General features: G+C 34.8%; 1 protein-coding gene across 3 annotated transcripts in view; it reads right to left on the bottom strand.

The window, feature by feature from the left end:
- Kcnt2 (potassium sodium-activated channel subfamily T member 2) overlaps nt 1–16,191 on the bottom strand; it is a 360,854-nt gene that overhangs the window by 181,776 nt on the left and 162,887 nt on the right. For all 3 annotated transcript variants that reach the window (XM_027948819.2, XM_027948820.2, XM_027948821.2), the window contains exon 9: nt 209–389. In XM_027948819.2, the coding sequence (XP_027804620.1) occupies nt 209–389 (181 nt within the window). The remainder of the gene's footprint in view (nt 1–208; nt 390–16,191) is intronic.

The raw sequence follows: 16,191 nt of genomic DNA, 5'->3' as shown, positions 1-16,191 counted from the left end.
GAAGGAAGAAAACACCTCACTGTTTCTAATAAAGCAAAAAAAATGGAATTTCTGAAATAATTTACATAATTGATTAGATATAATAAGAGAATGTGGCGGTATATTACTGCTAGATGAATAAGGCACCCAGTATTTTTATTAAAATATGGAATATTCAATTTTACAAGACTTTGAACACTTCTATAAAATTTAGCAAGATTATATTTACCTGTATGGGTAAAACCACAAGAGCAACACAGATCATAGCAACAACAAAAAGCTTGGAAGACCACGTTTCAGGAGTGACGTCCCCGAAGCCCACAGTAGAAAACGTCACAATGCAGAAATAAAGGGAATCAAAGAGATTCAGCTTCTTTCCTATTCGTTCCAAATGTTGGATTCCACAAATGCTAAAGAAGCAAAAATGCATTAAAATTAAAACTCTGCAAATTGAACATATTATTTCTCACAATTATTATTTTGAAAGTCAAAGCACATTTAATAAAACCATTCAACAGCGGATCTCTTACATTTCATAATATTTTCCCCAGAGAAATATAATATTGAAGTATTTTATATACTAACCAGATATAGTCTTATTTTGAGTAACAGCCAAAAATGTTAGCCAAAATATCATAAAGTATATTTGAATAATGATTCAATTAATGGAGTTAATTTCTTTGGATAACACACAAAGATACTGAAGGCATGTTAAGGAAACAAAGGACAAGAATTTGCTAAATCTAATTTCTGTAAAAATATCAAAAGTCATTTTACTGTATATATACAAAGTCTTTGAGTTAACAATTATCCAATGCTATAGTTTGTTGTCCCTGACAAAACACATGATCAAATTTATTTATCATTGTAATTATGCATTAAGAAGTCGGACATGTCCACTCTCAGTATGGATTAATGCCTGTGGGAGTAGGCTTTTTTTATTATTTTATAAAGGCTGCAACAAGATACAATTCTGTAGGAGTAAAATATAACATCCTGTATTTGAGTCCAAACAACCAATTCTATCTCTAGTGACAACAGCACTACATGTTTGGTAAAAACCTGTCAAATGAATTATGCTTCATGAAAGGACAGAGAGAATGTGTAGGGAAAACAGGCTTTTTAATCAACCAAGAGGAAAACTAAGAATTTAGCTAATCCTACCGGATATCCTACCATGTCCTGAAATATAATTATATTATATAGAAGTAGGTTAAATGAGAGCCCTACAAAGACTTTTGGTCCAGTCAACCTAAGGCCATGCAGAGAAGGTATGGAACCTAGGGGTGTACTAACTAAGGTATAATGAAAAACTTTGAACATTTAACATGGAAAAAAGAACTCCAGTGAAGATGGTAGCAAACTTCAAAAGTACTATCATGAAAAAGAATCATGCCTTTTATAACGTGAGAATAACGCAACAAAACACCATTTTGCAAGTAGAGAAAAGGTCTTCACTAGGACCATCACTGAGAGCAATCATGTAATTGCTCTTAAAAGTTAAATAAAACCAACTGATAGAGGTTACAGAAAAATAAATCCAGTATTAATATAAGGTAGAATTTTCTAAAAGTTAGATACAGCCACAAAAGAAAAGGCTGGGACAAGGGAGGACTATGGAAGAAGGGTGTGACTACACTAAATATGGTACTAATAACTCAGGAAAGGTTGGACCACATTAAATCCTATCTCTTTCAAAACTAAGGACCTAGTATAAAATAAAAGGAAATTTTTAAAAAGCAGTCATAAAACATTTTAGATGAGTTAAAACAGACAGACTTGTCACCAAAATAGACTTGAGATGACAAAATGTAAATGTAAAGGAAAAATTAAAAAATAGAAGTCATTTGCCAAGGCTGTAAATGGGAAGAGCTTGAAGCCTAAAAGCAATGGGATAAAATTCAAAGAAAAAATGTTCACTTTTAAATTAAAAAATATATATATATTTAAGAGGCCAATTTAATCTCTGCAACTAGGAGAAAGGAATTATATCTTTAATATAGGGTTCTGTGGTCCAACATAATAGCCACAAGCCAGATGTGACTACTTAAATCCATTAATTAGATTGATTTTAAATTGGGAAACATTGAAAATTTACATCTTCCATTGCATTATCCACATTTCAAGTATTTAATAGCCATTGTAGCTAGTAGCTACTGTCTGGATATTTCCTTCACTGCAGAAAGTTCTACTGGAAATTCTGTTTATATTAAACAGAATAGTAATTCAATAATAATTGAATTCAGAGAATGCATTAGATGAGGTAATAGAAGAGCTGAGAGACCAAACAGATGGTTGTATAGCAATCCAGAGACTAGCAACAGCAAGAAGCCATTACAATCCCAAAGACAAAGTGCAGAGTCCAAACCCCAAGATCACCTGGAACAAGATGGAACCACAGCAGGAGTCTTGAGTGGAAGAAACATACAAGAAGCCGCCCTTGATGAATAGATACAATATAAAGATGGGGAAGGGAAGAAATTGACCTTTCTATTCAACCAGCCAATCTCCCTCCAAACCCTCTAATGGCTGATCACAGACAACAGACATGTGACAAAGAGACCTTGGAAATACAGCAAATAAGGATTTGATCTTTGTTAAAATGGATAGAGCCAGGAAAAAAAAAAAAAAAAGAAACAAGTCTGAGGTCAAACAGGATAAGGCCTGGTACTTGTCCTACTATGTCCTCATGTGGCAGAAGGGACAGGGACAGGGAAATCCCTTTTGCAAAGATATTAAATCCATTCTTCTCTCTCTCTCTCTCTCTCTACTGGGGATTGAACTCAGGGACATTTATTCACTGAGCCATATCTCCAGCCCTTTTTGTATTTTATTTAGAGACAGAGACTCATTGAGTTGCTCAGGGCCTTGCTGAATTGCTTAGGCTTACTTTAAACTTGTGGTTCTCCTGCCTCAGCCTCCTGAGCCACTGGGATTACAGGCCTGCACCACTGCATGCAACCTTAAACCCATTCTTGAGAGCTCCAAGAAAGTGGGCTTTAATCCATGGGAGTGTTCTATTATAGCAGCACAAAGTGAACTAACACACCAAGTGATTCTCAAAAGAAATCCATAAATGGGACAATCATCTAAGCAAAGCCATTAATGGTGTGAAAGTAAGAAACTGTTACAATGTACCCCCAAATTGGAATTGTTAAAATGGCATTAGAAATATTGCTACTACTAGTTTCAAAAACCATTATGACTAAGAATGATAAACATATTGTGCATGTTGGAGAGAAATACAGCAACTGCAATATGAAAATTAGTGCATAATTGCTATGATTTGAAAGATGACATTCTCTCCAAAAGTCACAGTGAAACATAAATCCTCAATGAGGCAATATTTATTAATGAGGCAATATTTATTAACAGGTGGGCTGTTTAGGAGGAAATTAATCATGAGGATAGAGCCTGGATAAGGCTGGAGAGAACTAGCTAGGCCCTATTAGCCTATCTGCCTTTTGTCATGTGAGAATAAAGCAAAAAAAAAAACAACAACAACAACAACAACACTATTTTGAAAATAGAGAGAAGGTCCTCACTAGATACTAAACCTAGGGGGTCTTGATCTTGGACTTCACAGCCCCTAAAACTGTCAAAAATAAGGTGCTTTTTGTTTGTTTGTTTCTTTGTTTGTTTATAAATTATACAGTATCAGGTATTCTTATAGCAGCAGACCAAAAATATGGATAATAAAGGCCATTCTAATGAGTTATTAGAAATGTGGAATATTTTATTGGAAAGCAGAGGAACGACCATCCTCATACAAAGTGGTATAACTTGGCTGAAATATGTTTATGTCCTAGTACTTTGCAGAAGGAAGGAAGAACTTAAGAGTGATGAACTAGAATATTTGGCAGAAGAAATCTCTAAGTAAATGCTAAGGGTGCTGCATGGTATCTCCTGACTGCTAAAATGAGAGAAGAGTGAAATGGAGTAAAGATGGAATTTATAATCAAAAGGGAAGCAGAACATAAAGATATGGAAAATTCTCATCCTGGCCAGATTGCAAAGAATAAAAATGGTGTTCAGGAGAAAACTCCAAGGGTGGGAGAATGGTAGGGACAGAAGGAAGCCAGATGCCAGTCACCCAGACAATGAAAAAGTAATTCTGAAGGTATTATGGAGCCCACTCTGGAGCAAAGAGGTTTCAAGGAAGGAGCCCGAGATGCCTGTGGCACTTTGTGCCCAAGGAAACCTCAATTGTGATCCCTACATTCTAGCACAGTGCTCCTGAGCCACAGGTGTGGCTCACAGGGGCCCAAGTGTAGCCTCAGCAGGCACAGACATGGCTCAGGCTGCTGCTCCAGAGGATACAAGTGGTCAACCTCAGAGCAGGCATACAGTGCTGACTCCGCGGGTATGCAGACTACATGAGCTAGGAAAGAAGGGCTGCTTCTACCTTGACTTCAAAGGATGTTCTGGACGGCCTTATGGCTCAGGAGATGTGCCATAGTGGTGCCACTAGGGAAACTCCTGAGACCCACTGGTGGAGTTTCTCCTGGGACACCTTATATGTAGAGCCACCAGTGTGCCTGAGAGAGCTGGAACTACCAGATTTTAAACTGTGAAGTCCACTTTGTGGAATGTATCAAAAAAAGCCAAGGAAGTGGGAATCTCTCAGTGTCTTAGTGGCCAAGCCCTTTCTAGAATGTCCAAAACTTATAACATGTAATCAAAGAAAATTGCCCTCAAACCTCAGGATTTAGTGCTGTTTTCCTCAAGGACTTGATGACTATACAAGATAAGACTTTTGGAGCTATTGGGAAGAAATGAATGAACTTTACAGGAGAGTGAGATATGAATGTGGGGGAATCCAAGGTGGAATTCTATGGTTTGAACATTTGTGTTTCTTCCAAAATTTATGTTGAGACCTAAATTCTCAATGCAAAACTATTAAAAAATGGGACTTGGAAAGTGATTTAAGTAATGGGCAGAGGCTTCATGAGTAGTACTAGTGACTCTATAAAAGAGATAGGGAGAATGAGCTAGGACCATTTTTGCCCTTCTGTTTTCCACCATGTGAGGACATAGCAAAAAGGGACCATGGTGGAAGTAGACAGAAGGTCCACATCAGACAGCAATTATGCAGCACCTTGATCTTGGACATCCTAGAACCTGGAGCTGTCAGAAATAGATTTATGCTTTTATAAATTACCCAGTATCAAATATTTTGTTATAACAGTAAAATGAACTAGCACAAAAATAGAATACAATTCAGGAGAGAAAAAAAAAGAAAGAAGGGTGGGAGAGGATAAATAAAGTACTGATACATGTTACAACATGGATAAACTGCAGAAACTTGCTGAGTAAAAGAAGTCAAATGCAAAAGAACACACATGTTTATGTTTATATGAAATATCCAGAAAAGAGACAGAAAGCAGATTAGTGGTTGCCTGGAACTGATGGTGGGAATATGGAGATGGAAATGTTCTAAAACTGGATTGTGGTGATGGCTACAAAACCCTGTAAATATGTTAAATTAGGATTGAATTTACACTTAAAACGAATGAATTTCATAGTGAATAAATTGTGCTTTTATAAAGCTGTCAAAAAAATCAGTGTGTGGTTTTGGACACCCACTAGAGCTTCTGTGTACAACAAGCAGACAGCTCAATTATGATGGCGATTCAATATTTAAATCCCAAAATTCATTTTCCAGTCTTTTTTAGATATTCTCCCTGTTTGTCTATTATATATCATAAATATTCAGTTGTCTAAAATCTCTAAATATATCTATCCCTCCCGCCCTTGTAACATCAAAGTCTCAGGTGGGGAATTGTTAGGCAAAAGAATAAGTACATATGTAGATCATTCAAGAAACAGAAGAGGGGAAGGAAGGCACTTATTTTAATTCTGAAAGAGAAACTGTTCTTGTTTGGGGTTCTTTTGATTTGTTTTGTTTTGTGTTTTTGGTTTTTGGTTTGTTTTGTTTAACTCCAGTTGTCCAAAATAGTTCAGGAAAATTGCCCTTGTTCTCTGCTTTGGAATTTTTTGTGATACACAAGAACACTCAAAACAGAAAATTGATTCATATCAAGTTTATTCGCTCCGCTACTCCTGGGCAATATTAACAACTTAATTGTGAAGCTATTCAGATGGAAGTCTAGTATAACTAAAGAGAAGAAATGTATAACAACAGATATTTTTGTGAAGTTAGGCCTTTTGAAATGTTATATATAATAAGATATATCTGAGAATGTGAACAGGTTATACATAACTTTTAAGCTTTATTAGAAAATAGAATAAAGAAAGGAAGATAATTAAACCAAGTTACAAATTTCTAAGGAGTCAAATGTTATCTGAGTTTGTTACATTTTCCTTGACTGGTTATCTAGACTTAAGTTACCAAAAAGTGTTCTACTTTGCTTCTTGGTCTTAATCTATCCATTCATTAACGTAACTTACTGTTAATGGCCATATTCAAATTATTTAAACACAGCTTGAAGACAGCTCAATAACAGGTTCAAAAAGGCTAATGGATTCTCACTGATTAAAGTGAGAATCTCTAATTTGTGTTATAATAGATTATTATAATAGCTGTCAAAATAATCAGGTCTCCCTAGGTTCATCTCCCCTTTGCAATAATGATATTGTTTCTCCTGTCAAGATGTGAAGTCTGTATTTCCACCTCCTTGAATCTAACCTGGCTTAATGCTTTGATCAATTGCTGAGTTAATCAATACAAGTAATAGGTTATAGGTTATAAGATTAGGAAATATATAAATAAAATACATAAATGAAATAATACAGATTACAGGATTCTAAGATAAGTGTTATAAAATTAGTGATGTTAAGTTACCTTAGTTTGCCCTAGTTATAAGGTAGAAGAAGTAACCAGTAAAGCAGAAGAAGTAGCAATAAAATAATAATACAATTTTAAGTTATAGGATTTAATGTCGCTAGCAGTAAGACATAGACAATATAAGGTGATAAGTGTGTGCTCATAGGTTAACTGTAGTTATAGACAGGTACAGACAAGCATAGGTTAAGTCACAAGTAAGTATAGGCCAATAAAACAAGAGTTAAGTATGAAGTGTAGTTATAGACAAGCCTAAATAGATATAGCCATAGTAACTCCAATTTTATGATTCCCATGTGAAACTGCTATATAAGCAGTTTTTAAGAAGTATTTTTTAAAAAAAATTGTTTTTCTGTGCTTCATACACCTACAAATGTACTCGAACCCAGGATGTACAACCACAACTGTGCTCAAACCCAGGATGTGACTAATGATTCTGCTCTACTAATTACTTTTCTCAGTCTTTGTATCCTGCTTGCTGGCAATTCTCAGATTCCAAAGGATGTGGTTTTCTTCCTTAAATATTGGAACCACAGACTGCCCAGCACACTTCTATCAGAAAGCCACTTGGGCTCTGGCAGTAGTGTCCCTGGCCAGGAAAAGATAGATAAAATGAAATTCTTTGATTCATTTCAAACTCAAGCTTAGTGTGTTTTCTGAGTGGTGTCCCCATAATACAATAAATATGGTAGAAATAGCATTGTGTGATTGCAAATACTAGGCCTTAAGAGTCCTTGCCAATTCTTTCTCTTATTCTTGAATCCCTGAGACCACCATATTGAGGACTCTGGTATGGTCAATGGAAGCCATGGATTAATGTAATGTCTACTTGAGGCCACATGTTCAGCCAGCACCAACTGCTAGACATGACAGTGGGGTCATCTAGAATCCTTCATTTGTCAGGCTATCAGATGACTAAAATCAAAAGAGTAATTGCAATTGAAATTAGCAGAAAGCTTAATTACTAACCACAAAATTGGAAGAAATAACAAATTCTACTGCTTTAAGGCACTACATTTTGGGACATCTTGTTATTCAACAACAGATACATGCTAAATATTGAACTATAGATTCCAGCAAAAGGATCTAATTTATTTTTGTATTTTTGAGTACATTAGCTCTCCTTCACTTATGGTTTGACTATTTATCTAGCATAACATATAAACCTTGTCCCCTATATGTCTACCTTTTTTCAATCTATTCCTGAAATCTCTCTTTCCAATACTTGACATATATCCAGTTTTTTTAAGAACTACCTCAGTGGGACTTTCTTCATGAAGTCTGTCTTGAACCCCAAGGTACAGAGTTCCCTCTGAATTTCATGTATGTATAAGTTCATGTATTGGTTAGGTGAACTTTTACAACAATATGTACATTTAACATTTAATATTTATCACCCCTACTCAACTATCATCTACCCTGGTAACAATAATTTTTATCTATATTTTAATTTCTGACAGTATAACAGTATTTAGCACAAAATACACAATAGCCAAAAATGAACAACAACAACAAAAGAACTGGTTAAACTCTTCTCAAATAATATAGACTAGACTCCAAAAAATATTTCATGGATATGTATTGATTTCTTATTACTGCTTAATAAATTCCCTAAAACATAGCAGCTTTAAACACTATCAGTTTATCATTTTACAGATTTCTACAGTTGTCTGAGAAACTTCTGTGGTTTTCTTAGACTCATATATGTGACTGTGTTCAGCTCGAGCTCTGGCTGGAGAGCAAGCCCTGCAGTGGCTTCACTCTTGTGCTGGATGGTCAGTATTCAGCATTGGTGAGAGTGCCTCAGTCCTTCCTCATGAGTGCCTTGTATTCTCGTGGTGGCTTGACTGGCTTCCTTGCTGTTATCAGAGTAGCACTCCAAAAGGATCAAGATGGATGATGCAAGTCCTCTCAAGATCTAGATTTTATCTCCTTTGTTCTATATCAAAGTACATTACAGACCTACTCTGATGGAAGGAGTGTGCAAATGGACTCAGTCTCTTCATGAGAGGAAATATACTATATTTATAGCCAAGTTTTTAAATGTGACAAATCATATAATTGACAGCATCTCTCATAATCTTTAAAAATCTTAATAAGATATATTTTGCTTTGTCAACTGTAGTCAAAGGATTTAATTTCCTTAATATAAATTCATACTTAAAATCATTTATAAGAGTTTTTGGAATCCTTATGTAAAATGTTATAAGGGTCACAGCTTTGTTCACAAATACCAAGGCCATTACATTTTTAAAGGATTTTTAAAATATCTTCTACAAAACTAAAGATTGTTTTTGTAATTTCTGTTAAAAATGACACTGGAATTTTGATAGGAATTACATTAAATCTATACTTTTTTTTTGCTTTGGGTATCACTGACCTCTTAATAATATTAATTCATTTAATTCATGAACATGGGATATTTTTATACCTATTTGTGTCTTCTTTAATTTTTTTTCCAACAGTTTTTTGTAGTTTTGAATTTCGAGACCTTTACCCTCCTTGACTGATTTTACTCTTTTTGTGCTATTATAAATTCAGTTGTTTTCTTAATTTCTTTTTTAGATACCTTGCTGTTAGTTTATAGGATCATAATTGCTGCATGTATGTTGAGTTGGTGACCTGCAATTTTACTGAATTTGTTTATCAGCTCTCATCTATCAGATTTCTCACGGTATTTTTTAGGGTTTTCTACATAGAAACTCATGTTATCATCAATAGAGACAATTTCACTTCTTCCTTTCCTATGCAAATGCCTTTTATTTCTTTTTCTTGCCTAACTCCTCTGGGCAAGGATTTCTAGTGGTATATTAAATAGAAATGGTGAGAGTGGGCCTCCTTGTATTGTTCCAATCTTAGGGGAAACACTTTCAACTGCTCACCACTGAGAATAATGTAGCTGTGAGGTTGTCATATATGGTCTTTCCTGGGTTGAGCTGTAACAGCATTCAACTTGAGGTTTAGCTGAAGGAAAGCTTCATGATAGCCTTATATCTACCACCCCTCAAAAAGTCAATCTCATAGAAACAGAACAGAAAGGTAGTTACCAGATGTTGTGAGGAAAAAAGGCATGAGAAATAAAAAAAAAAAATGTTGATTGAAAGGTACACAGTTTCAGTGACTATAGTTAATACATTATGTATTTCCATACTGTTAAAATCAATATTAACATGTTTACCACACAGGACAAAATTATAAATTGGTTGAATGATATGTTAAGTAGCTTAGTTGCATCTTCCCGTAACGTATACATAGACTCAAACATTACATTAGATCCCAGAAGTATACCCAATTAATATTGTCAATTAAAGATAATCTTCTTAATAAATACCATTTTCACTAAATAAATTTAGTTCCTCTATCCAAGTGAGAAAATAAGGCAGAAAATACAAGAACAGAGAAATCCTTTTAAATTGTAGGCCAGATTTTCTTTCTTGTTTGTAAATCTTAATGTATTTTTATCATGGTCAGGGGAAAAAATCCCAAAAACATTTCTGGCTCTCCAACATCTTTAAATAGAGTTCTGTTACTTATACCTTCGAGACACACTGACCTATGTGCTGTTCCTTAAACATGCCAAGCACACACCTAACTCTTTTCTCAACTTCATCCCTTAGATTTGTAATACATGCCCCAAAGTTCAAATTGAATCATAAATTTCCTTCCTAAACATGCTCCTCTCACTCTTAATCATCAGTTCATGATAAATCTAGTTTTCCAGTTGCTTAGGCTAAAACCCTGGATTTAGACTCCCCTTTGCTCATAACTTACATCCATTCTCAGCACCTCACTGTATTTAGTTTCCAAATATCCAAAATCCACAGTCACTACTCACCCTTTTACTGTGACCACAATAAGCCAACCATCATTACTTCCCTGAACTGTAATAGACACTCCCAGCCTTGAACCAAATAGATTAACATATGAAAACTTGAGTCAGGCCTTGTTATTCCTCTACTCAAATGCCTGATGTGATTATTGCACTTAGAATAAAAAGTAGTGTTCTTTCATTTTCCTAGCTCATTACCTAATCTGACCCCTCACTGTGTCCTTAACGTTTACTTTTTACTCTTCTTCTTGTGGTTTCTTCTTTTCCAGCAACACTGGCATTATTGCCAAGCACACTTATGGTAAAGACATTGGCATTGTCTATTCTATCTGGCTGGAACTCTACATACCAGACAATCCCATGACTAACTCCTTACATTCTTTAAGTCTTTACGAAAATGCCACTGAATCTATGAGACTTATCTTGATCATCACATATATGTCTAATCTTTTGTAGGTTATTTACGTTCTTTTAAAAATATCCATTTATGGTACAGAATAGAGGACACAGAAACCAATCCACAAAACTACAACTATCTTATATTTGATAAAGGGTCTAAAAGCATGCATTGGAGGAAGGATAGCATCTTCAACAAATGGTGCTGGGAAAACTGGAAATCCATATGCAACAAAATGAAACTGAATCCCTTTCTCTCGCCATGCACAAAAGTTAATTCAAAATGGATCAAGGAGCTTGATATCAAATCAGAGACGCGCCGTCTGATAGAAGAAAAAGTTGGCTACGATCTACAGTCGGTGGGGTCGGGCTCCAAATTCCTTAATAGGACACCCATAGCACAAAAGTTAATAACTAGAATCAACAAATGGGACTTACTCAAACTAAAAAGTTTTTTCTCAGCAAAAGATACAATAAGAGAGGTAAATAGAGAGCCTACATCCTGGGAACAAATCTTTACTCCTCACACTTCAGATAGAGCCCTAATATCCAGAGTATACAAAGAGCTCAAAAAATTAGACAATAAGAGAACAAACAACCCAATCAACAAATGGGCCAAGGACCTGAACAGACACTTCTCAGAGGAGGACATACAGTCAATCAACAAGTACATGAAAAAATGCTCACCATCTCTAGCAGTCAGAGAAATGCAAATCAAAACCACCCTAAGATACCATCTCACTCCAGTTAGATTGGCAGCCATTATGAAGTCAAACAACAACAAGTGCTGGCGAGGATGTGGGGAAAAGGGTACACTTGTACATTGCTGGTGGGACTGCAAATTGGTGCAGCCAATTTGGAAAGCAGTATGGAGATTTCTTGGAAAGCTGGGAATGGAGCCACCATTTGACCCAGCTATTCCCCTTCTCGGTCTATTCCCTAAAGACCTAAAAAGAGCATGCTACAGGGACACTGCTACATCGATGTTCATAGCAGCACAATTCACAATAGCTAGACTGTGGAACCAACCTAGATGCCCTTCAATGGATGAATGGATTAAAAAAATGTGGCATTTATACACAATGGAGTATTACTCTGCATTAAAAAATGACAAAATCATAGAATTTACAGGGAAATGGATGGCATTAGAGCAGATTATGCTAAGTGAAGCTAGCCAATCCCTAAAAAACAAATGTCAAATGTCTTCTTTGATATAAGGAGAGTAGCTAAGAACAGAGTAGGGTCGAAGAGCATGAGAAGAAGATTAACATTAAACAGGGATGAGAGGTGGGAGGGAAAGGGAGAGAGAAGGGAAAATGCATGGAAATGGAAGGAGACCCTCAGAGGTATACAAAAGTACATACAAGAGGAAGTGAGGGGAAGGGGAAAAATAATACAAGGGGGACAAACGAATGTCAGTAAAGGGGGCAGAGAGAGAAGAGGGGAGGGGAGGGGAGGGGAGGGGAGGGGGGATAGTAGAGGATAGGAAACACAGCAGAATACAACAGACACTAGTATGGCAATATGTAAATCAATGGATGTGTAACTGACGTGATTCTGCAATCTGTATATGGGGTAAAAATGGGAGCTCATAACCCACTTGAATCAAAGTGTGAAATATGATATATCAAGAACTATGTAATGTTTTGAACAGCCAACAATAAAAAATTAAAAAAAAAAAAAAAAAAAAAAAGAAAAAAAAAAAAAGAAAAATATCCATTTATAAGCCAGGCACAGTGGCTCGGACCTGTAATCCCAGTGGCTCAGGAGACTGAGGCAGGAGGATTAGAGTTCAAAGCCAGCCTCAGGAAGGAAAAAGTGAGGAGCTAAGCAATTCAGTGAGACCCTGTCTCTAAATAAAATAAAAATAGAGCCAGGATGTGACTCAGTGATTGAGTACCCCTGAGTTTAATCTCTGGCACCCTCCCCCCAAAAAATTCATTTATAGTGTTTGTTATCCATGGCCTGCATTCCTGATGGTGGAGGCCCATTTGTTTCTTCTTCAGTATTACCATGAACACCCAAAATAGTGCCAAGCACATAATAATGTTCATTAACATTTTTAAATGAATAAATGAGGATCTGATCATAAAATACATAGACTTCTACTGCCTATATTTAAATGACCAAGACATTTTTCGTGCTTAGATATAAAACAAAAATAACATATGAAAGAAAAATAAAAGCATGCAAAACTGTTCATTAGACTACTGCTTTCACTGTGGAATCTAGTATGACTAGTAACAAGATTAGAAACTTTTTAGTGAATAAAACTGGACTCTTATCTCACACAATACACAAAAATTAACTCAAAGTGGGTTGAAGATTTCAGTGCAAGATCTTAAGCTCAGAAACTCCCAGAAGAAACATAGAGAAAAATACTCTTTATATTGGTCTTGGCAATAATATCTTGGATTGGCATCAAAAAATTAGGTGACAAATATAAAAATAGACAAGTTGAACTAATCAAACTGAAAAGTTTCTGGGAAGAAACAATCAACCGAATGAAATGGCAAACAAAGAATAAGAGAAAATGTTTGTAAAACCATCTAAATGTTAAGAGTCGACCGGGCTCCAAAGAGTAATTTCCCCATCCCCCAAGAGAGCCGCCCAATGGTGAGCCCTGCTGACTCTCATGATCCTTACCCACCAATCAGACTACTAACTTCCCCGTCCCCCAAGAAGAGCTGTCCAATGGTGAGCCCTACTGACTCACATGTCCCTTACCCACCAATCAGAAAGCACCTGGTGCCAACTGTCAAACCGTTAAACTGTTAAACTGTCATAACTGTCAAACCGCCCCCGGCCCTATAAATATGCAGACCTATTCCTCAATAAACTGGCATTTTCTCCAACGACAAGCCTTGTTCTTACTTACACTATCCAATAAGAGATTTATTTCCAAAGTACATAATAATCTCCAACAACTCAATTTCAAAAAAAAAAAAGGAGAAATGTTCAAGATCATATTTACATGAACTACCTAAAATAGTCACACTCATAAAAGCAGAAAGCAGAATGTTATCTACTAGTAACTGAGAAAAAATGAAGAATTGATCATTGGTGTTCATTGCTCAATGGATATAAAGTTGAAGTTATGCCAGATGAGAACATTTGATTCAGGAGATAATATAATTATCTCTTGTTAACATAGTGCCTATTACTAATAATAAGGTAGTGTGCATTTTAAAATTAGTTAGAAGGGTAGTTCTCATAGTAAGATTTGTTATGTCTCTCTATGTCACAAACACACACAATTACAAAGAACACAACAAAAGTTTCTGCAGGTGATGAATATGTTTAGTATCTTGATTGTGGCTTTGGTATCATAGGTGTATGCATAGTCAAACTCATTGAAATGTAAACATTATTTTTATCCACTGATTATATCTCAGTAAAGCATAAAATAAATACTTCTTTGCCAAATGAGGCAGGTGCAGTGCTAAATAAATCTATTAAACTTCCCACAACCTTTAATCAATAGCAAATCAGATTTTACTGTCCCTACTAATGAGTGTCTATAACTTCAGCATTTGTATCAGTTAGGAATATTTAAAAACTATGATAAATGAAGAATTTGTAAATATGAAATGCATGTGATGTGCTTAGTGAAACTCATCCTAACTGGTATAATGTACAAATAAAATTAAAAACTGGCTTGTTAATTATAATTGACTTTTGAAATATGAGATGTATTTATTTAGTCCCATTACATTCTGAATTTTCTGTGTCGCTAACATTTAGAATGATTTAAGTAACTTTGCTCCTATAACTATTTACTGACCAAATGTTTGACCTATAATCCTCTTGATGTCACTGTTAGTGGATATTGCAACAATAAGTTCAAGACAATCAGGTTAGTTAGTATATACTATAACATTCAAACAAGTTGTCCAGTTGGTGTTTAAGGAAAAAAATAATCACTCTCAATATTAAATAAAGGTTTGCCTGTAATAGGTAAGCAACCTGGACCCTGTTGTCACTTTCACTTTCATTTTTTAAACTATTTCAGTTTTTGCTCTTTTCTAAATATATATACATATAATCACCTTCTTGAAAGTTGTGAATGAAATTTTGAAGAAATTTGCACAAGCTTATCAAATTCTAGATTATCCACATCATTTTTTAAAAAGATGGACTTTAAAACCTTATAGAATCTTAACAATTAGATATTAAACGTCTTGAAAATCACTTGTTCCAAGTTTTTCTTTTACAAAAATAAGTGTAAAGACATGGAGAAGCTTAATATAATATCTGAGTCCAAATTGCTCTGATGAACACTATACAGGCATAGTATCATTCCTGGATGCCTCTTAGAAAGTATGTAATATGACAAAGGCATCAGTTGTATCTTCTGAAGCACTGCATGTTGTTGTGGTTACAAGCAAAAAAACCTGGAATGTTTTAAAGGTAAGAAAGATAAAGATCTACTTTCATTTTCTGAGAAAATCATTCAAAATACAAAATAATTTTAAAAGTCCATATAAGAGATGTCTTAAAAAATAATTCAGGTAGTAGAAGGAATCAAAAGAAGGTACTGTGTTTTCATAATAGGTAAATGGTCTATTGTTACTTTATATACATAATTCTTAAGGCCAAATCGGTTGTAACATTGAAAACATTCATGATTGCATGATACACAAACTTTAATATTGCTTCTATAATAGTGATTTTACTTAGAACTATGAATATTCCAACATGCTACTTAAGGGTTTAAAGCAATTACAAGATTATAGTGTATTTTAATATAGATTACTATCTTCCTTCATTCACAGATGTGGAGTCATTAAATGAAAACTTCAATTCTTCATCATAAATTGAAGAATTTTGGTTATTATTTTGTATATGAACTGAAATGTGATATTAATCATCAGTACCAATTTTCTGATAAACTAAACTCAAGAATCTGCTTAAATACATCATTTTCATAATCCAAATATCCTATTTTGCCTTGTCATAAGAGAGATATAACTTTTTAGTCAGTAAAGGCCAAGCTAAAACATTTAATTAAACATTAAATTGAAAGTAGCTGAAAAATTTAATACTGTAATATTTATTTTAGAATATCAGTAAGCATTTATCTTCATATCTTTTAGTATTCAAATTTAATATTGGTTTGTGACTGGGCAACTATCTATATGCATATTTTAAAGCTTGCCCAAAATATTTGGTTACACAGCAT

This window comes from Marmota flaviventris, chromosome 12, assembly GCF_047511675.1.
Source record: "Marmota flaviventris isolate mMarFla1 chromosome 12, mMarFla1.hap1, whole genome shotgun sequence".
Taxonomy (NCBI): domain Eukaryota; kingdom Metazoa; phylum Chordata; class Mammalia; order Rodentia; family Sciuridae; genus Marmota; species Marmota flaviventris.
This window is presented reverse-complemented; position numbering and strand designations above follow the sequence as displayed.